The sequence below is a fragment of the Sorex araneus genome, chromosome 5, assembly GCF_027595985.1.
Source record: "Sorex araneus isolate mSorAra2 chromosome 5, mSorAra2.pri, whole genome shotgun sequence".
Taxonomy (NCBI): domain Eukaryota; kingdom Metazoa; phylum Chordata; class Mammalia; order Eulipotyphla; family Soricidae; genus Sorex; species Sorex araneus.
The window spans coordinates 115,051,450-115,074,326 of NC_073306.1; the positions used below are offsets into that span (position 1 = coordinate 115,051,450).

Genomic DNA, 22,877 nt, shown 5'->3' on the forward strand with positions numbered 1-22,877 from the left:
GCTCGCTCCTTTATTTATGTATTTATTTATTTATCTATGTTGGGCTATTTGGGTCACACCTGGCGATGCTCAGGGGTTATTCCTGGCTCTGAACTCAGGGGTCGCTTGTGGCAGTGCTCAGGGGGATGCTGGGCATCAAACCTGGGTTGACTACATGCAAGGCAAGTGCCCTTGCTACTAGACTCTCACACCGGCCCCTCACTGGGTACTTTGTCTCTCAGTCCTCCACCCCACCCCACCTCCACAGGCCGAGCTGGGGAGGCTGCAGCACCCGTCATGGCCCTCCTCACCCACCTGCTGGTCTGCACCTTCGGAACGGGCTCCTGGGTGGCCATCAACGGCCTGTGGGTGGAGCTGCCGCTGCTGGTGGCGGAGCTGCCCGAGGGCTGGCTCCTGCCCTCCTACCTCGCTGTGGTCATACAGCTGGCCAACGTCGCACCCCTCCTCATCACCGCGCTCCACCACTTCCGTCCTGGCTGCCTCTCCGAGGTGCCCGTCATCTTCACCGTGCTGGGCGTGGGCACGGTGGCCTGCGCCCTCTTCGCCTTCCTCTGGAGGACCACGAGCTGGGTGCTGGGGGCCCGCCACAGCGTCGCCCTGCTGGTGCTCACCTTCTTCCTGGCACTGGTGGACTGCACCTCGTCCGTCACCTTCCTGCCCTTCATGAACCGCCTGCCCTCCCGCTACCTCACCACCTACTTCGTGGGCGAAGGGCTCAGCGGGTTCCTGCCCGCCCTGGTGGCTCTTGCCCAGGGCTCAGGCCTCACCACCTGCGTCAACGTCACGACGCCTGCCAGCACCTCACGTCCTGAGACCACGTGGGAGAAGAGCGGCGTCTCCCAGGTACCTCCGCATGCTCGTGAGCCCTGGGGACCCCACAAGCAGAGGGTGCTTTCCTGGCGGTCAGGGGTGTCCCTGTGTCGGAGACGGTGGCTGAAAGCCCCGGAGGGGACACAGAACCAACTGTGGGGGTTGTGTCAAGAGTTTGGCAGCAGCGGTGAGGCTGATCTGGCTGTGACATGTCACCCCATAGATCGCCAGGGTTGAGGTGGCTGATCTGGCCGGCTAGGCGTGTGTCCTGCCCGTTCCATGAGTGTCCCTCCCAAAGCTGCGTACTCAGCAGAAGGGGACTGCTACCCCAATTAGAGACGGCCCGGTGGAGGGTGTACAGGTAGCCGCCCACCCCTGCTAGAACCTCGAAACAAGAACGTAGAGTGGTCAAGCTTCCGAGATGCCAGACCCATCCAAAGGAGGTGCTGCACATGGCAGTCTGCCTTTCTTTAAAAAGGAAAAATAATAATAATAGTTTGGCGGCAGGAACAGTTTTTGAATGGCAAACGGAGCAGACACTGATTCAAACTCAGATGCGCTGTGATTCCGAGGGGTTTCTGGAAGCCAGGGCTTCCGGGGAGTAAAGGGGGCAGAAGTGGGAAAAACGTAATGAGCACTGCTTTAACTCGCCCGTGGGAGCTACTGCCGCCCCAGGGCCCCGCCCCCTTCCCCGTCAGTTAGCACAAGGCTCCGAGCCTGGGTTTCCTGCATTCCTTGGGGCTGGTGAGTCCGGGGAGCCGGAGCTTCGCCTTCTAGAACATCTTCAGGCACAAGCCTGGGCCTGTGGGGGTCCAGCCCAGTGAGGCGGCCGCCACACGGGAGTCTTCTCTCGGAGCTGCTTGGCCTTCGGCGCTGCAGAGCGGGAGGGCCTGGTGGGCGTGGGTGGATTCGAGCCCCCCGGGGTGCCCGCGCACACAGCCAGGGCTGAGCCCCGCAGACTCCCAGAGAGACACCGGACCTTTGTTCCTCTTGCTCATGGACAGCTCGCCTTCAGCCTAAGGTCCCAAGCAATGGTGCTGCTACGCCATTGTAAACCACTGGGCCCAGTCACCAGGACACACCCCGAGGTGCTGGGGGCCCATGTGGGACAGAGGCTAGAACTTGGGCCTCCCGTGCACACAGCACATCTTCCTGGCCCTTCAAGCAAGTGGATTTTTGTTTCATTTTGCATTGTTTTCGGGCCACACCCAGTGATGCTCAGGGGTGACTCTGGCTCTTTGCTCAAGAATTATTCCTGGAGGTGCTTGGGGGACCATACGGGATGCCGGGGATCAAACCCTGGTTGGCTACATGCAAGACAAATGCCCTATCCTCTGTACTATGGCTCCGGCCCCCAAATAGTTCTTTTCTTGTTTATTTTTGTGCTACAGCGGCAGTGCTCAGGGCTTACTCCCAGCAGGCTCAGGGAACCAACTGTGGTGCCGAGGATTGAACCCAGAAAGGGCCCAGAAATGGCCCCATGAAAGGTCCTGCCTGCTGTACTATCACTCCGACAAAAGTGAATCATTTTTTTGCTAATGGAATGCTCTGATTTCATTGGTATTTCAACTTTTTTGAACTGTGACAGAGAAATTTAGAGGCCTGGGGAATCTCTCTCTCCTTTTTTTTTAATGTAGGAGTACTGCTATTTATTCAGCCATTGATTAAGCTGATTGCATTGGGCATGAACTCCACATTACTATTTTTTTAAAAAATTTTAATTGAATATCCATGAGATAGACCATTACAAAGCTGTTCATAATTGGGTTTCAGTCATACAATGATCCAGCACCCATCCCTCCACCAGTGTGCATTTCCCACCCCCAATGTCCCCTGTTTCCCTCCCACCATCCCCCAATACGCCAATCCCCACCCCCAGACTCCCTCTATGGGAGGCACTTGCCTTCCTGCTCTCTCTCCTTTTCCTTTTGTGCATTATGGTTTTCAGTACAGGTGCTAAGAGGTCATGGTCTTTGTTCAGGGCATTCGGTATTTTTTATCGGGATGGTAAAAGACTGGAGTATATTTTCAATCGAGTGGCCTCTTTGGGGGTGTGGCTGTGACTGCTGAGGCTTCCGGAAGTACAGGGAGTCGGAGGGAGGTAGCCCATCCTGACCCTCGGAAAGCCTGGAGATTTCAGTCACAAAACGGCCTGGGGATCTCTTGGAAAGTTTTCTGACCCATGGCATGTCACCATCGGGTAGGGCTGACTCTCCCCAGGGAGAACACCCCCACCTTAATACACACTCCAGCACTAAGCAGTGACTGGCAGACCCCCATGCACCCTGCATATATAACCTGCACCTCCAGTGCCTCTCACCTGGGGTGACGGTGCCCACCACAGGGCTGTTCAGAACACAGGAGCTGGGATGGTGAGGTCGGGGAGAGAGTACAGAGGGAGGGCACTTGCCTTGCCCACAGCCTACTTGAGTCCCACTCCTGGCACCCCCCATACGGGCCCCTGAGTCAGGAGCAATCCCTGGGTGCAGAGTCAGGAGGAATCCCTGAGCACTGCTGGGTGTGCCCCCCTCCCCCGCCCACTTTTGTATTTTAAGGATCACCAGAAGCTGTGCATTCCCCCCTCATCACCTTAGCAGTTCTGCGCCAGTGTCACCCGAGCTGCATGGGACGTTAGCAGTATCACTGTCTCACTCTCACCCTGCCCCCACCGGCCCTCGTGTCCTTTCCCCAGGCAGTGACCAGTCACGCAGCCCTCACCGGAAGCTCCATGGAAAGCCGCTACCTCCCTGCCCACTTCCCCCCCTTCATCTTCTTCCTGCTGCTCACCGTCATGATGGTCTGCTGCCTCGTCGCCTTCTTCTTCCTCCAGCACCAGTCCAGGCGCAGGGAGAACTCCACCCAGGACCTCTTCACCTCCCAGGTCACCCTCAGCTCCATCCGGCTGCGGGAAGACGGCGCCCCCAGCATCCCCAGCCTGGTGGACGACGACGGCCGCAAGAGCCCGGGGACCCCGGGGGAGAAGGCGCCCTCCCCCGGCCCGCTCCAGCTGGCCATCATCTATGTGCTGGTGGCCTTCGTGAACGCGCTTACCAACGGGGTGCTGCCCTCGGTCCAGACCTACTCCTGCCTGTCTTACGGGCCTGTCGCCTACCACCTGTCTGCCACGCTCAGCTCCATGGCTAACCCGCTCGCCTGCTTCATCTCCATGTACCTGCCCTACAGGTCCACACTACTGGGGCTCCAGGAACTCGGGGAGCACGGGGTGGGGAGGGGTTCACAGGAGGGTGCAGGGTCCAGAATGCTCTGATCTGTGTCTCAGGCTGCAGCATAGTGTTAGCATTGTATAGTGTAGTATAGCGTAGCATAGTGTAGTATAGCTTTATATGGTAGTCTAAGTGTAGTATGCTATACTATACTACAGTACAGTATAAGTGTAGTATTAGTATAGTATAATGTAATGTAGTGTAACAAAGCATATTATAGCATAGCATGGTATAGCATAGTGTAACATAGTGTTTTGTAGTATAGTATACTATACCATAATATGCTATATAGTTTAGTATACTATATTACACTGCATACTATATCACACTATACTATACACTACAAATACTATCACACTACATTATTCCAGACACTACATAGTATAGTGTAGTGTGAGTGTAGTATAATACAGTATAGTGTAGTATAGCTTAGTATAGTGTAGTGTAGTGTAATATAGCATTATAAAATGTAGTATAGCTTAGTATAGTGTAGTGTAGTATAATGTTGTATAGTATAGCATCGTGTATAGTATATACACATCGTGTATAGTGTACTGTAGTATAGTTTAGTAAAGCACAGTATAGTGTAGTGTAGTGTGTAGTATAATGTATGATAGTATAAAATGGGCTGGAGGGATAGCACAGCAGGTAGGCCATTTGCCTTGCATGCACCTGACCCAGGCTCGATTCCTCCGTCCCTCTCGGAGAACCTGGCAAGCTACCGAGAATATCCCACCTGCATGGCAGAGCCTGGCAAGCTCCCCGTGGCATATTCAATGTGCCAAAAACAGTAACAACAAACCTCACAATAGAGACATTACTGGTGCCCGCTTGAGCAAATCGATGAACAACAGGACGACAGTGCTACGGTGCAGTGTCTAGAAAAAAATAGTGTAGAATATTTTAGTGTACTGTAATGTAATACAGTATAGCTTAATATAGTATATCATAGTGTAAAATAGTGTAGTATATTATTATGTATAGATAGTATAGATAGCATAGCCTAGTATAGTGTGGTTCAGCTTAGTGTGGTGTAGCTTAGTGTACTCTAGCGTAGTGTACTCTAGCGTAGTGTGGTATGATTTGATATGGTATAGACTTAGAATAGTGGTGAAGGATGTTTTTAAGGAGGCCAGAGAGATAATACAGAGCTAAGGCTTGTGTTATCTCGAATCTTGGGGTCGAATCTTGCCGACCCCAGTTGAATCCCCAACACCATATATGGTCCCTCTGAGCACCCCCAGGGGTCACTCCTGAGCACGAAGTCACTCCTGAATTTCCCTGGTGTGGCCCAAACCCCCGTCCTGGATGAACATGATTTGAACCCAGTATCCATATAGGCTCACTGTACTCACTGCCTGGGTTCAAATCTCCACCTGGCCACTGACTAGCTGTGTGATATTGGACAAGTCACTCCGACTCTCTGTGCTTCAGGGATATTGCTCTGCAACGTGGGGCCATAACAGGTCTGCTCGCTAAGGTCGCTGGGAGCAGGTGAGCTGACTTGGGCTGGTGCCTGACACATGACAGGCCTGAGGTTACTCGGGGCTGCCACTGACTCCGGGGGAGGAGCAAGGAGGCAAGAACTGAGTGAGGCTCGTTTACAAACAGAAACTGTCAGGCCGAGATGGGGCTGGCCCAGACCAGAGTCCCTGGACATCAGCCCTGCCCTCAGCCGGCTCCCTGAGCGGCAGTGCCAGGAGAATGACTGGGCAAGCCGCAGCCGGAACCAGCCTAGCCCGCCCCCCCCCCCAGTTTTTGTTTTTAATGAACAGTCCAGGAGGTTCTCAAGCATCGGGTTCAGGCCCTGAAGGAGAACAACAGACCTTGGGGGTCACAGAACTTTAGGTCCCCTCACCCACCCCTCAGCCCTGCCTACCCCGCCCCCCGGCTCTTAACCACCCCACCCACACACACTCATCTCCCCCAGCCAGGCCAAAGGGGTGAACAAGGACAGGAGAGTTAGAAAATATTCGTTTATGGGCTGGAGCAGGTAGGGCACTTGCCTTGCACACACTTGCTCTCTGGGGCCCCAAATGTTCCCCCAAGAATTGCCAGGAGTGACTCCTGAGTAAAGAGCCTGGAGTAAGGCCTGAGCAATGCTGGGTGTGACCCCAAAAGCAAGCAGGCTGGCGGGGGCAATGGAGGGAGGAAGGAAAAAAGAATGAAGGAAGCGAGGAAATACCCATTCTCTAAGGCTTTAAGACTGAGTGTGGGGAGGGGCCGGAACAATAGCACAGTGGGTAGGATGTTTGCTTTGTATGCGACCTGGGTTCGATCCCTGGCATCCCAGATGGTCCCCCAAGCACCGCCAGGAGTAACCTCTGAGCATCGCTGGGTATGACCCAAAGAGAAAAAAAAAAAAAGAGTATGGGGAGGCGGGTGATGTGGGGACAGACCTGCGGAGTCTGAGACCCCCCATTGTTAGAAGGGGAGAATCGGAGTCACGTAGCCCAGGAATCTGGGAGCAGAGAGGAATCAAAGTCGGAAGAGACCCTCTCCTCTCGCCCAGGGGTACAGGGAGACCCCCGGGCAGAGGCCTGCAGAGAAGAGCAGCCCCCCGATAGTGGCCACGACAGATGGGGTGCCAGGCCACCAAGAGCTACAGGCCTGACCTGTGCCCCACCAATTACTGAGATCAGAGCCCAGCCCTGTCTCCGGGATGAGGCAGGCGTGTTGCAAGAGGAAACAGCAGTGCCGTGGGGAACCCCAGGCCGGCCCTGCACTCCCTGACTGTGGGGCTCATTTCAGGGGTGAGGGCAAAGGCTCAGGCAGCCAGTTTAGAGCTGGGAGCTGAGCCAGGTCCCCCCAAAAGAGCCCTGGGACTCCCACCTGCCCCTTCTGTAGCGGGCTGGGCCTTGCTGGGACGCTCAGCATTCTCACCTTCATCCCTTCCTTGCCTCCCCTAGGTCCCTGCTGTTCCTGGGGGGCCTCGCCATGCTGGGGACCAGCTTTGGGGCCTACAACCTGGCCATGGCGGTGATGAGCCCCTGCCCCCTCCTGCAGGGTCACTGGGGAGGAGAAGTTCTCATCGTAAGTACCTGAAGTGTGAACCCCCTGTGTAAGCTCACGAGGGAGCATGGGATTGGGGGCTCAGGAAGGCGAGGTGGCCTTCAAGAGCCCAGCCCCTCCCCCACCTAATGACCCCCTCTACTCACCATGCCTCAGCAGTGACCCCCAGATGCTCCCAGGGGACCCAGGAAAGTGTGAGTTGTCCTTATGTTTGGGGTTAAATCAGGGAATCCTCCTTATCCCTGTTGGGGCCATCGCCCCCCCCCCCATACACACACACAAAAGGCACTCCTTGGGGGTGGAGAGATAGCACAGTGGGTAGGACGCTTGCTTTGCACACAGTCCACTCGGGTTCAATCCCCAGCATCCCATATTGTCCCCGGTGTCCCGCCAGGAATTACTATTTCTGAGTTCAGAGCCAGGGGTAAGCCCTGAGCATCACTGAGTGTGGCCCAAAGAGCAAAACAAAACAAAACAAAACATAAAAGGCGCTTTTTTTAATTTTTTCTTTTTGGGTCACACCCGGCGATGCACAGGGGTTACTCCTGGCTCTGCACTCAGGAATCACTCCTGTCACTCCTGGCGGTACTCAGGGGACCATATGGGATGCTGGGAATCGAACCCGGGTTGGCCGCGTGCAAGGCAAACGCCCTACTCACTGTGCTATCACTCCAGCTCCAAAAGGCGCTTCTTGATCTTAGAGGTTCCCTTCACCCATGGGGCTCGCCTCCCAAAGCCCCTCCACGCGGCTTCATCTCCCCCATCCCGTTCGCAGGTGGCCTCCTGGGTGCTCTTCAACGGCTGCCTGAGCTACGTCAAGGTGATGCTGGGCGTGATCCTGCGCGACCGCAGCCGCAGCGCCCTCTTATGGTGCGGGGCGGCGGTGCAGCTGGGCTCGCTGCTGGGGGCGCTCATCATGTTCCCGCTGGTCAACGTGCTGCGGCTCTTCTCCTCCGCGGACCTCTGCAACCTGCAGTGTCCCGCCTAGGTCACGGCAGCGGCGTGGTACCCGGGCATCGCTCACGCCCAGAAGGCTGGACGTGCCATGGGCCTCGCCACCAGGATACACAGACCAACACAGACCATAACTCCCTGCCCCAGGACTCTGAGTTCGAGGGAACCGGTTTGCAGCATCCGGATGGGGAGAGAATCCACCACCGTCAGGAGAGAAAGAACTGGGAGCCTGAACTGGCCCTTAGCAGTTGTGCGACCTTGGGAGCCTCACTAGAGTTCTCTGTGCCTCTTTTTTCTCACCCATAACATGGGGGTTCTGACGACTAGTACCTACCTCAGACGAGGGGCACAGGAGTGGCAGGGAGTAACCATATAAAGCAAGCCCGCGGACACTTTCTCAATAGAGCTCCAGTTTCTGGGGCGGAGGGACACTGGACACCTCACACTCCCTTCCTGTAATTGTGATGCAGGCAAATAGGGCAGGCCTCCTCCCAAGGCAACGCCACTAAATCTCTGGGAAGTAACAGCCCTGACCACATGGAGAACTGGTGCCAGTCTGAAACAGACCCCGAGGAGGCTTCCAACAGAAGCTCCTGCAGAAACAAAAGTCAGGAAAGGAATTTCAAAGAAGACCATCACCACTCCCAACCCCCTTGGTAACCAACCTAGCAACGGACTTTTTCCTAGGTGGAAGTCCCACATGGGGGCAGGTTGGAGAAACCCTATAAAGGCCACCTTGAACAAAGGAAGCCCGCGCATATGCTGCCTGAGCCCGTGTACTGCCTGTGCCCATGTGGCCAGCATGTGGTGCCTGAGCACATGTGTCGACCGCATCTCCCCTCTTGAGATGTGTACTTGCACGCTTTCCTGTCTCATGCTGGGATGTGTGTAGGGGCCCTCTCTTGAGCAGGTTACTCTCCACTGTGTCCCGCTCTCTCTCCCTCCTTCCCTTCAAAACCTCCAAATAAAAACTATAATTTTCACTGCTCTTCTACTCCTAAAATTCCTTTCTGCGAGGTGAGACAAGAACCTGGCAACCCTGGCTCCCAGGTGACAGAGACAGATCGGGAGAAAATGACTGTCTTTCTCCTCCCCACTTCACATGAGCCACCCATGGGGCTCACCAACATTAATTCCTCCTGATCCCTCAAGGCTGCCTCCTTTTTTATTTATTTATTTATTTATTTAATTTTGCTCTTTGGGTCACACCCAGCGATACTCAGGGATTACTCCTGGCTCTGCACTCAAGAATCACTCCTGGCGGTGCTCGGGGGACCATATGGGATGTTGGGCATCGAACCCAGGTCAGCCACGTGCAAGGCAAACGCCCTGCCCACTGTGCTATCGCTCCAGCACCCAGGGCTGCCTCCTTGAAACCTAAATGACTTCTTGGGAGGCAGAGAGAAGGGAAAAGATGACCAAGAAACCCTGCAGGAACCCCAGAAACTGGTTGCTGAGGACCCCAGGAAACATTGCTCAGCAAGGAAGCACTGTGTGTAGAGAGTGTCTTTGCCCCCTGATTGCTTGTTTTTGCTTTTTGTCTCACTATTTTAAAAACAAAATTAATAAAGTCATTCCCCATGTTTACTTAAGCTTGGCCTTCCAAGAAAAAGTTCCGCATGAACCTGAAAAAAAATATGGCTGGGGCCCAAAGAGATAGTACAGTGGGTAAGGTGACTGTGTTTCACAAACCCAGGATCCATACCCGGCCCCCCACAGGGTCCCCCAGTGCAGGGCCAGGAGTGAGCCCCAAGTGAAAAGCCAGGAGTGATCCCCGAGTGCAGGGCCAGGAGTGGTTCAAATCGCAGCTCCTCCTGAAAATATACCAACATACAGGCACCCCCAGGGTTTTCAAAAGTCTCTGTTCTGCCACCTATCTTTCGTGGCACTTGCTTTCACCAATAACAACGAAATCAAAGAGGATATTTGAAAAGGCAGAGAGGTAGAGGCAGTGTTTGTTCTGGGGCAGCGGGGACAGGCAGACCCCTCTGTCTCCAGGAATAGCGCTTTGACCCCGGCCGGCTCCTTCCTGGCTCCCAGCCTGGACTCGGGCAGCAATCTCGGAGGTTCCTGGGCTGTTGGGTCTGCTGGGCTAGCCTCAGGGCCTGGGACCTCACCCCTGTTCTCAGAGACACTCGTGGCAGCGTGGCCGATCCTCTTCTTCACCTGAAGCCTCTTCTAGGAAGGGGTCCGCGCCGTCCCCTCGGGCAAAGAGGGCTCAGAAACAAACAGAAGCAGTGCTCAGAATACGTCTGCCCCTGGAACCTCTTCCTCTGCAGCCTGTCTGCTGGCTGGCACTACCCTCCCTTTCCCTTCCTTTTCCACTTATTTTGCATAGTCACCTTTCAAAATCAGAAACAGGGCTCAAGGGAGAAAGTACCACTCATGTTTTCTCCCCCACTGCCCTGTTCCTCTTAACATACACGAACACTTTGGAGTTTGGGGGTGGATGGGGAGGGGGGTTTTAATTAATTTTTATTAAAAACACCATGATTGGGGCTTGAATGATAGCACAGCGGGTAGGGCATTTGCCTTGCATGCAGCCGACCCGGGTTCAAATCCCAGCATCCCATATGGTCCCCTGAGCACCACCAGGAGTGATTCCTGAGTGCAGAGCCAGGAGCAACCCCTGTGCATCGCCAGGTGTGACCCAAAAAGCAAAAACAATAAAATAAAATAAAATAAAAACACCATGATTTTCAAAGTTGTTCGTTATACAGTTGTTTCAAGTTTTTAGTGTTCCAACACCACCACTGTGACCTTCCCTCCACCAATAGCCCCCGTTTCCCTCCCAACCCCAACCTGCCCCCTTTGGCACATGACACATTTACTTTATGTTGCTTATTCCAACAAAACTTTAAGAACTAGCAAAAAGAATGATCAGAAGATACATCAAGGGTCAATTCATGATTACTATGTGATTTTGACCTATGTAAATAAGAAAATCAAAACCATTCCATACAATATGGTTAAATGCCTATCCTCGTTTACATGTGTGTGTTTTCAACTCTGGGACATTATATTACATAAATTTTATTTTATACTTGGATCTTACTATGGTAATAATCATGTCTCACCTATCATTAATAACACTTTTTTTTTTTTTGCTTTTTGGGTCACACTTGGCAATGCACAGGGGTTACTCCTGGCTTTGCACTCAGGAATTACCCCTGGCCATGTTCAGGGGACCATATGGGATGCTGGGATTTGAACCCGGGTTGGCCGCGTGCAAGGCAAACGCCCTACCCGCTGTGCTATCTCTCCAGCCCCCTCATTAATAACACTTTAAAAGCAATTTTGTGTTAATACATTTTGGAGTTTACATGGGATACGTAAAGCCTACATATGTAAACTCTTTTCCTTATACTTTATGCACTGTGGTTTACAAAGTCTCTCATAATGAACAGTTACAGACCTTCAATATTCCAACCCAGTTCCACCACCATTGCTCCTTCCTTCCACCATTGTCTCTAATTTTCCCAACCATCTCTTAAGCCTGTTCCCATAGTAGGGTCTCAATAATTTTATTTTGCTTCTTACCAACAATTTGCTAGCAGAATGATCAAAAACGCTTTCTTAGAAGAAAGTTAGTAAAAATTGTATCTCACCACGGAGCCATTAAGTCATTGCATAAGAGATTACTAAGATGTTGTTACAGGTTAAGCCTTACTGTGTTTGTATTTTGTTAATCAAGATTGTTTGCCTTTTATGATGTCACATCCTGTCCAATCTGCTGTGCTACTGATTTATCACACACGCAAGCACTTTCCAGCTTACTCTTCCAGGGGCTTGAGTGATAGTACAGCGGCAGGGCACTTGCCTTGCATGAGGCCAACCTGGGTTCAATCCCTGGCACCCCATAGGGTCCCTGAGATCACCAGGACTGATCCCTGAGCACACAGTCAGGAATAAGCCCTGAGCATTGCCAGGGATAGCTCCAAAACAAAAACAACCAAAATCTGTAATGAGTGCAGAGAAAAGCAAATAGCATTTTCTTCACAGAAAAACAAAACCAGCAAGTTACCCTCTACCTTGCATTTCCACTGAGCAGTGAAAATGGAAAGGCTCCTTTTTCGTGTCTGGATGGTGCTCCCTTGTGCGAGGCAGGCAAGTTCCCCCAACCAACACCTACAGAGAGACACTTGAGAGCCTAGAGGAATAGCAGAGTGACGCAGAGCAGCTGCCTGGAGAGACTTGGGTCACGAGTTCAAATCCCTGGTGTCACCACATATATACCAAGCACAGTCCTCAGTCAGGCACTAGAAAAATATTTGAGTTCTTCAACCTGCCAAGCAGGCCCATGTGGTGAAGCAGATGTCCCCACCACGTGTGGCTTATGTGAGGCAGAGAGGAGAGAAACAGTTCCTTTCTCCCTATCCACCTCTGCCACCCTAATGCCATTTGGGAAAGCTAGAACTGTTAGGCACAGCGGGTAAGGCATTTGCCTTGCACGCAGCCAACCCAGGTTCAATTCCTCTGTCCCTCTCAAAGAGCCCGGCAAGCTACCAAGAGTACCCCCCCCCCCCGGCATAGCAGAGCCTGGCAAGCTCCCCGTGGCGTATTCAATATGCCAAAAATAGTAACAACAAGTCTCACAATGGAGACATTACTGGTACCCGCTCGAGCAAATCAATGAGCAATGGGATGACAGTGGCACAGTGATACAGGACTGATAAAGCCTGCAGTGAGCCTCTGCACGGTAGGAGTCAGAGCCCAGCCAGCTCCACCAGGTGGCCGACAAGCCACACCTGACACCCACTTGTCTTTCTCGGCATGGGAGTTGGTCCCCACCACCCGATTTCTCAGGGAGCCATGAACTCGGGTTGGGATGAGCAATTGCTCTTTGCAGGAAAGAAGCGTCAGTCTTAGATAACCTTCCCCAGGATGACCGGATTCTTGTCTTGCCTTGCAGAAAAGAATTTCAAGAGTAGATGAGCAGGGAAGTAAAACAGATTTTATTTGGAGGGTGTTAGGGAGAGAGAGAGAGAGAGAGAGAGAGAGAGAGAGAGAGAGAGGGAGGGAGGGAGGGAGGGAGGGAGAGAGAGGGAGAGAGAGAGTAACATGCTCAAGAGAGAACTCAGGCTTCTCCAAAAGTGGAGAGAGCTCCTACATGCCCAGCACTAGGTACGAAAGTATGAAAGTACACATCTCAAGAGGAGAGATGCGGGCGCCACATGTGCTCAACCACATGGGCACAAGCAGCACTGGGGCTCTGGCAGCATAAGCGCACTCTTCCTTTTTCAAGGTGGCTTGTATAGGGCTTTCACAGCCGCCACCCTACATGGGGCTTTCTAGCTAGGTAAGAGTCCGTTGCCAGGGTGGTTGCCAAGGGGGGAGAGTTGGGAGTGGATGATGATCCTCTTGGAAAACTCCTTTTCTTTTTTTTTTTTTAATAAATTTATTTATTTTTAATTAATGAATCACCATGAGGGTACAGTTACAGATTTATACACATCTGTGCTTATGCTTCCCCCATACAAAGTTCGGGAACCCATCCCTTCACCAGTGCCCATATTCCACCACCAGTAAACTCAGCATCCCTCCCATCCTCCCCAATCCCATCTCCCCCCCACCCCACCCTGTCACTGTGGCAGGGCATTCCCTTCTGTTCTCTCCCTCTAATTAGCTATTGTGGTTTGCAATAAAGGTGTTGAGTGGCCACTGTGCTCAGTCTCTAGCCCTCATTCAGCCCGCAACTCCCTTCTCCCACATGGCCTTCGACTACATTATAGTTGGTGATCCCTTCTCTGAGTTGCCCTTTCCCCAGAGTGTGAGGCCAGCCTCCTAGCCATGGAGTCAACCTCCTGGTAGTTGTTTCTACAATTCTTGGGTGTTAGTCTCCCACTCTGTTATTCTATATGTCATAGATGAGTGCAATCTTTCTATGTCTGTCTCTCTCTTTCTGACTCATTTCACTTAGCATGAAACTTTTCATGCCGATCCACTTAAATAAAAAATTTGTGACCTCCTTTTTTCTAACAGCTGCATAGTATTCCATTGTATAGATGTACCAAAGTTTCCTCAACCAGTCATCCGTTCTAGGGCATTCGGGTTTTTTCCAGATTCTGGCTATTGTAAACAGTGCTGCGATGAACATACATGTGCAGATGTTGTTTCGATTGTACTTTTTTGCCTCTCTGGGATATATTCCCAGCAGTGGTATTGCTGGGTCAAATGGGAATTCAATATCTAATTTTTTGAGAATAGTCCAAATTGTTTTCCAGAAGGGCTGAACCAGTCGGCATTCCCACCAGCAGTGAAGAAGGGTCCCTTTCTCCCCACATCCTCTCCAACAGCGGTTGCTTTTGTTCTTTTGGATGTGTACTAGTCTCTGTGGTGTGAGGTGGTATCTCATGGTTGTTTTGATCTGCATCTCTCTGATGATTAGTGATGCAGAGCACTTTTTCATGTGCCTTTTGGCCATTTCTTCCTTGGTAAAGTTTCTGTTCATTTCTTCGCCCCACTTTTTGATGGGGTTGGATGTTTTCTTCTTGTAGAGTTCAACCAGTGCTTTATATACCATTGATATCAACCCCTTATCTGATGGGTATTGTGTAAATATCCTTTCCCATTCTGTGGATAGTCTTTGGGTTCTGGTCACTGTATCTTTTGCGGTGCAAAAGCTTTTTAGTTTAATGTAGTCCCATTTGTTGATCTCTGTTTTTACTAGATTGCTTAGTTCTGTGTCACCTTTGAAGATACCTTTATCTTCAATATCGTGGAGGGTTTTGCCGACCTTGTCTTCAATGTACCTTATGGTTTGTGGTCTAATGTTGAGGTCTTTAATCCATTTTGATCTGACTTTTGTGTATGGTGTCAGGTCAAGGTCTACGCCCATTTTTTTGCATGTGGTTGTCCAGTTGTGCCAGCACCATTTGTTAAAGAGGCTTTCCTTGCTCCACTTCACATCTCTTGCTCCCTTATCAAAGATTAGATGATCATACATTTGGGGTTGTGTGTAAGGGTATTCCACCCTGTTCCATTGGTCTACGGCTCTGCCTTTGTTCCAGTACCATGCTGAAAAACTCCTTTTCTTGACCTTAACTCCTGCTGGATCTTCTCTCCGAGGGTGGGTCCAGCCTTCTCCGACTGGGCTGAGGGTTAATCAGAGTAGAGGCAGGAATGGAAGCTTCTGCAGTAATTTCCTTCAGGCCCTTTCTGTGGGGAGGAGTCCAGTCTCCTCAGAGTTGCTGCTGGAGAAGGTCTTGTCAGGTCTTGCTTTCTGAATCCACAAGGTGGGTCACACTTAGGACTGGTGGCTTTATTCCCCAAAATTTAATTGCCATGATGTGGGGGGTGGGGCAAGGAGGGTCCTTCCCTAATCTACCTGCCTACATCATGGGCACCACATCTAAAAGAGTACAACCCCAGGCGAGTCACAAGACCAAGACCAGGTGTGTGAGCACCACAGCCTGAGGTGCAGTTCCCGAGGAGTACTAAACATGGGCAAAAACATCACCATCCATAGCACTGTAGCACTGTAGCACTGTTGTCCCGTTGTTCATCGATTTGCTCAAGCAGGCACCAGTAATGTCTCCATTGTGAGACTTGTTGTTACTGTTTTTGGCATATCGAATGCGCCACGGGGAGCTTGCCAGGCTTTGCCATGCGGGGGGATACTCTCAGTAGCTTGCCGGGCTCTCCGAGAGGGACGAAGGAATTGAACCCGGGTCAGCCGAGTGCAAGGCAAACGCCCTACCACCTGCTGTGCTACTGCCCTAGTCCTATCATCATCCATAACAGTGACAAAACTTACAATCTCCTGCCAACCCAGGAAACCTTCCCAGAGAAGAGAAAGAAACGTTTTACGGAAGAAGCACGAAATCAGAGCGAGGCACGTGGCACAGACACCACAGAAGGGAGGGCGCAGGCAGAGGGACCCACCTCCTCCTTCTCGTCAAATCCAGCAGCTTCGACCCCATCAGCTCCACTTGTGCCACAGTAATCAGGCGCTCTGTGAAGGGACCTGACAGCGTCTTTTGTGATGGAGTTCACCGGGGGTTCACTCTGTTCGCTCACTCTGCCTGTGAGCCGCCGGAAGAGTGAACCGTCTCCAGGAAAGCAGGTCTCTCTGCAACGCTAAGACACTGCAGTGCTGGCTTCTTGTCCGCTTCCCATCCCTGCTGTTTGCAAAATGATGGCTCCCAGTCCTGCGGGCAAACATCCCTAGGCTTTATGGCTAACGAGAGACTTACCCAGCTTAAAAAAAAAAAGACAGAAAGTCTTTTTGCATTAGAAAGAAGCAGAGAAAGAAGTGACAGTTTTCTAGGGGCTGGGGAAATAATAAAATGGGGAGGGCACTTGCTGTGCATACAGCTGACTCAATTCCATTCCCGCACCCTGTGTGGCCCCCTGAGCCCCCCACAAGTGATTCCTGAGTGCAGAGTCAGGAGGAACTCCTGAGTATAGCAGCCCCAAAACAAACAAGCAAAGAAACAATAAATAAATACATAAATAAATAAATAACCAAACAAATAAATAAATGAATAAAAGGCGACAGGTTTTCTCAAGTACATGCTCTAAGCAAGGGGCAAGGGAGGACTATGTCTCTTTCCAGGGTTTTGCAAAAAAGAGAATGACTGGGTTTTCTTTGTCTTTGCATTTGTATTTGCCTTTACAAGGGCATTTCCGTTGTGTCCGCTTGTTCCTGTTCCCCAAAAGATGCTGGGGTGGATCACGAACGTGTCACACTGTCTCTCCCACAGGGAGAGAGTCCAGGATCACGCCCAGAGACGCGGGCACAGAGAAAGGCAGGCCTGGGGTGCTCTGAGCCCGGGCACGCGCTGCTGGAGGGCTCAGCAGAGGGGAGCCACTTGGTCCTGGGCAGACGCACCCCCTCAGGCCCCTCCAGGCTTCTGCTTCCAGCCGCTGTCCTGGGATGTCTTGGGGACAGTGACAGCCTTTAGTCTAGAGCGTGTGAGCCGCTCCCCAGACGCCTCCTGGCCACATCCCTCCCTCCCAGGGCTGTGGGCAGCTTAAATCGAGCCTCCTGCAAACAGTAACTGCAAAAAGGCCACAGTGAAGCTGCCACTCCTCTTGATCACTCACCACAGACCCAGCCCGCCCCAAGTGGAAAGCAGGTTGCAAAGGCTGCCCCGAGTCACAAGGTGTCTCTTCAAAGACACTTTGCAGAGACGGTGATGCTTCTGGGAGGAAGACAGACCCCAGAAAGTGGGGCTCTCGGCCATGTGGCCTCAGTTGCTTGGTTCTGCCGATGACCTAAGCGAGAGAGGAAGCTGCATCTTTCAGGAGCCTGAGTCAGGACACAGCCCCGTGGGCAGCTTGATTCCAGCCCAGGGCACTCTGTGTCCAGTGTCTAAGCCACAGAGGGTGAAACCATAATCCAGCACGTGGGAGGTAACTGGTCATATCAGTGGTTCTCTAAGTTTGCTGCACTCTGAAATCACCTGCAAGTGAAATCACACTCACACTTGCAGAAGCCTGAGTCCCCTCCCCGCAGCCCGGAGGATGCCGTGTCACTGTCAATCCTGGCTGAGGTCTGGCCCTCAGGCATATCCTCTTACTAGGAGAGAGCTCTCCAGGTGACCCAGAGAAGGAGGCTCTGAGGGCCTTATTAGAGCAACAGCAGGAAGTGACCCAGTGGGGCTCCCGCCAGCCCTGTTCCAATAGCCCCTGATGACTCTTAACATGAGAGGCACACATTAGAGTGTATAGTGTGTGCCTTGTAACATGTATCGTGCACCTTACCACATGCATTGTGTTGCAGCATACATCTTATGTGCCATAACATGTGCTGTGTATTGTAATGTGTATAATGTGTTATAATATGTATCATGTGTTGATTATATGTTAGAGCATGTATTGTGATTGACTAGGAATCGTGTGTTGAATTGTATCATATGCATTGTAATGTATACCATGTATGTTATAGCATGTGAATTGTACTGTATATCTTATGTAATATGCGTCTTATGCTTTGTAACATGTATCATGTTGCTATATGCATCTTGTGCATTATAATGTGTACTGTGTTATAATATGTATCATGTGCATTGTAACATGTGTATATTGTTACATATAATGTGCACTGACCATGTTTTGTGTGTATTATAAGATGTATCAGGTGCATTGTAATGTGTGTCATGTGTTGTAACATACACCATGTGTTGTTTTAACATGCACTGTATGTTGTAATGTGTTATATGCATTACAACATCTTGTGTTATAATGGGTATAATTGCATGATAATGTGTATAATTGCACTGTACCATGTAACATGCGTTGTAAGATGTATCATGTGTGTTGTAGTGGTCACGATGATGCCCCTGGAGAGATGGAGACAGATCTAGATGAGGGGACTATCCTTCCAGAGCCCCAGAAATTCAGCCATGCCCTGGGGGCGCTTCCTAGCGAGCTGTCGGCTCAAATACCAAAGCACCTTCCGGCTGACCCTGAAGGGTGGCAGCCGAGGGCAAGCACCCGAAGGCCAGGCCACAGCCACCCAGGGCAGGGTGGGCAGCACGTCTCCCAGGCTTCCTGCCCAGCACCACCCCCATGGCTCTGTGGGCGTCTTCCTGGCTGGCGGGTGCAGGACCTCCTGGTGCCAGAGCTGGTTCTCACAGGAGCCTTAGGAGCGTCTCCTGATTAGCATCTGTCTCATTTTGTGGGTGAAGAAACAGAGGCACAGAGAGGCTAAGTGTCTTGACTGAGGTCACACAGAGAGTGGCAGCTCCAAATCTTGGGCCCAGGACACCAAGTCTCTGAAGCACATGTTTTTTTCTGTGTCCACGACATGAACCTCAAAGCATATGAACTGACCAAGAAAACCTGAGCTTCTGATAAGGGAAACTGAGTCCCAGGACAAGAAGCTGCCACCCTCTGGTTCATGGCCTCCAGGTCTGAAATAAAGACCTTCCACAGAGCAATAGAAAACTCAGTGTGGCACTCAGCAGCGTGGCCCTGACATGCCAGTCACGCGCTGCCTGGTTTCCACATGCCTGTCCGTAGAACAGAAGAGAACGTTCTGGGCCAAGGAACAGTGGGGACAGATCCCCAGGGGAGGAGTGAGCTAAACCCCTGCTAGGCCCACGTCCAGCCCGAGTAGGACAGAGACCAGGGAGACGGCTGAGGGCACAGACAGACCCAGCAGGGAGCACGGGGCCCTGAGAGTCTGAAGGCCGGGGAGCTCCCCGGAGCCTTAGGGGCTGGAAGTGACTCTGCTGCATCTGTGCAAAGCCCCTCACTGCTGCCTGGGGAGGGCGGGGCAGGAGGGCCGGGAGCGCCTGCCCATGGTCTGAGGCGCTGGTCAGTGGGGGCACTCCCAGAGTGGGCCAGAGCCCGGCAGACCAGTCCTACCTCACACAGGTGAGTGTGTGTGTGTGTGTGTGTGTGTGTGTGTGTGTGTGTGTGAGAGAGAGAGAGAGAGAGACAGACAGACAGACAGAGAGACAGACAGACAGACAGACAGACAGAGACAGAGACCCAAGTGAGACAGAGACAGAGAACAAGAGAGGGAGAGAGACACACAGAGACAGAGAGATACAGAGAGAGAGACGGAGCGGGAACAGAGAGAAATACTACAATCTCTTTTTTTTTAATCTTTTATTAGTGAATCACCCTGAGGTCGTTACAGACTTACAAACTTTCGTGCTTGCGTTTCAGTCATACAATGGTCGAGTGCCCGTCCCTCCACCAGTGCCCATTGTCCACCACCAGTGGTCCCAGCATCCCTCCCACCAGCCCCCCACCACCACCCCGCCTCTGTGGCAGGGCATTCCCTTTGGCCCTCTCAAGGAAGAGAAACACTATAATCTTTATCCTTTTTTCTTTCTTCTGCTTTTTAATTAGCTCATTTCTTTATTTGCGGGTTTGGGGCCACGTCCAGCGGGTCTCAGGCCCTATCCTGGCTCCGCAGTCCTGGTGGTGCCCAGGGACCATATGGGAGGCGGGAGATTGACCCCGGGTTGGGCGTGTGCCAGGCGAGCGCCCTGCCCTCTGTACTATCGCTCAGGCCCAGTGAAAAATCGATGCCTCGAGGGGGTCAGAGAGGGAGAACAGGTTTCTCCGGTTGGTGTTTCTGGATCATCCTCGATTCCTTCCTTCTGCTCTTTAGCCTTTCTGAGAGGGAGCGGCTGGTGGGGGCAGGATGTCAAGGGGAGGGCAGCAGAGGAAGGAGAGTGCCACCCAGAGGCTGGGACCTGGCCCCTCCCCACGTACACACAGAGTGGCCAGGCAGGCCTCACCCTCCCTCCCTCCCTCCCTCCCTCGGGGTGGGTCCTCCTAAGGAAGTGCAGTCAGAGGAGGGCCGAGAGACCACCCCTGTGCCCAGGCCACTCACTCCCACCCCTAAACCCGGTCTGGGCTCTGGCGCTCACAACACGCTTCCATCTGGAGTAGTCGGGAAGGGCCGGAGAGATAGTACAGTGGTTAGGGCGTTTGTCTTGCACACGGCAGACCCAAGTTCAATCCCCAGCGCCCTCTAGGGTTCCCCAGAGCCCTGCCAGGAATGATTCCTGAGCACAAAGCCACGAGTAAGCCCTGAGCACCCCCGGGGATGTTGGGCTCTTGGCCTCCCGCTCCCTGGTTCCAAGCCTGGGCTCTACCACTACCGGCTGTGTGACCCTGGGCTAGTTACTTACCCTCTCATTGCCCCCTGTCTCCTCACGATAATAATAGTACCTGTCCATTCTATTATTGTTATTATTATTATTATTTTATTTTTTGCTTTTTAAATTTTTATTCATTCATTTATTTATTTATTTATTTTTGCTTTTTGGGTCAATGCACAGGGGTTACTCCTGGCTCTGCACTCAGGAATTACTCCTGGCGATGCTCAGGGGACCATATGGGATGCTGGGAATCAAACCCGGGTCAGCCTCGTGCAAAGCAAATGCCCTCCCCGCTGTGCTATCACTCCAGCCCGTTCTTTTTTATTTATTTATTTATTTATTTATTTATTTATTTATTTATTTATTTATTTGCTTTTTTGGGTCACATCCAGTGATGCTCAGGGTTACTCCTGGCTCTGCCCTCAGGAATTACTCCTGGCAGTGCTCAAGGGGGCATATGGGATGCTGGGAACCGAACCCGGGTCAGCCTTGTGCAAAGCAAACGCCTTCCCCGCTGTCCCCGCTGTGCTATCGCTCCAGCCCATTCTTTCTTTATTTCTTTCTTTCTTTATTTATTTATTTGCTTTTTTGGGTCACATCCAGTGATGCTCAGGGTTACTCCTGGCTCTGCCCTCAGGAATTACTCCTGGCAGTGCTCAAGGGGGCATATGGGATGCTGGGAACCGAACCCGGGTCAGCCTTGTGCAAAGCAAACGCCCTACCCGCTGTCCCCGCTGTGCTATCGCTCCAGCCCATTCTTATTTATTTATTTATTTATTTAGCTTTTTGGGTCACACCTGGCGACGCTCAGGGGTTACTCCTGGCTCTGCACTCAGGAATTACTCCTGGCAGTGCTCAAGGGGGCATATGGAATGCTGGGAACCGAACCCTGGTCGGCCGCGTGCAAGGCAAACGTCCTCCCCGCTGTGCCATCGCTCCAGCCCCCTCTGATGTTAGTAGAAGCAGAGCGCTCAGGTGCTGCCTGACACGGAGGAGAAGCTCCACGGCCCTGAGCGGCTGCAGCTTGTCTGATTCTTTATGCTGTTACTGCAGAGCGGACACTGAAGGCGCCCAGAGCAGGAGGGCGGTGGGGGGGGGGGGGTAGGGGGAGCAGCACTCCGTGTGGGAGACTCCGCCTGACAGGGGACCAGCTGCAGCAGGATGCGGGGGTGGGGGGCCTCCACTGTTCACCTCCCCACAATCCCTGTGAGGACCGCGTCTAAAATTAGAGCTGCAGCCCTCTGCAGTCTGCACCTGCCCGCGCCCTCGCGCCCGCCGCGGCCACCCTGCAGAGAACTCTGTTCAGAAAGCTGCGCAGACCGCCCCGGGTTGGGGGTTTCAAGGAGGGGAGGGAGAGCCCAGGGGCTGAGGCGCTTGCCTTGCATCCTGCCAACCAATGTCTGAATCCCAGGCACTGTGTATGGTCAGCCAAGTACCTCCTGGGTCATTCCTGGGCAGTCAGGAATGGCTCCTGGGCACCGCTGGGTGGGTCCCCAAACCCTATAAATAAACACACAGATACGTAAGTAAATACGACGTGTTTACCTTTATAATTTCCTCCTCCCAGGCGAGACCAAGGCCTGGGTGAAATGCTTTTCCACCATGACTCTATTTCATTTTGTTATTGTTTTTTTTTGGGGGGGGGGCAGGGCACACCCAGCTGTGCTCAGGGCCGACTCCTGACTCTGACTCAGGGCTCACTCCTGGCCATGCTCAGGGAACTCTATGAGGTGCCAGGATAGAACCCCAGTCAGCCACGTGCAAGGCAAGCACCCTACCTTCCGTACCATCTCCCTGGCCCCGACCATCACTTTGTTTCCCATGCAACTGCGGGAATAAAGAGGTAAGGCTCTTCCAGCATGGTCCAGATGACGGGGACCCCCGAGGGAGAGCCCAGCTTGGGGATGCCCAGCCCCATATTTTTTGTTTCTAATCTGGACCACGAGCAACACCCCCTGACATTCTCTTGAGGATCCACAACCTCAGCTCCTGGCCCTCTCTGGGAAAAACTATAGGGGAAGTTCTGACCTGGAACCAGAACTCCCCCTAGAAGGTGCTTGGAGTGGGCAAGAAAGTGACGTGTGTTTGGGTCCCCTCATCACAGCTGACTGGTGGCCTCCTGCCATGCTGTGCCGTTGGTATAGCATGGCATTGCATTGTATACATAACAGTGTGCTCATGAATCCTATTATATTCACCCCATTATAATGTAACGTGTGTGTGTGTGTGTGTGTGTGTGTGTGTGTGTGTAAAACACTGCTCACAGGCACACAACCGACAGGCAGCAGGCTCTGAAAGTAGTGTGGTC

The 22,877-nt window shown here is 52.3% G+C and overlaps 1 protein-coding gene across 1 annotated transcript; it reads left to right on the forward strand.

Moving 5' to 3' along the window:
- Positions 1 to 276: 276 nt before the first annotated feature.
- Positions 277 to 8,034, forward strand: SLC52A3 (solute carrier family 52 member 3). Its single transcript, XM_004612601.1, has 4 exons — positions 277 to 859; positions 3,507 to 3,993; positions 6,944 to 7,067; positions 7,822 to 8,034. The coding sequence occupies exons 1-4, from the start codon at positions 277 to 279 to the stop codon at positions 8,032 to 8,034; spliced, it is 1,407 nt and encodes a 468-aa protein (XP_004612658.1).
- Positions 8,035 to 22,877: the final 14,843 nt, after the last annotated feature.

Excerpts from the sequence above, each read along its gene's own strand:
- SLC52A3 (XM_004612601.1), top strand. The coding sequence starts at position 277 with ATGGCCCTCCTCACCCACCTGCTGGTCTGCACCTTCGGAACGGGCTCC. Across the intron at positions 3,994-6,943 it reads TCCATGTACCTGCCCTACAG|GTCCCTGCTGTTCCTGGGGG; the intron begins GTCCACACTACT and ends TGCCTCCCCTAG. Across the intron at positions 7,068-7,821 it reads GGGGAGGAGAAGTTCTCATC|GTGGCCTCCTGGGTGCTCTT; the intron begins GTAAGTACCTGA and ends TCCCGTTCGCAG.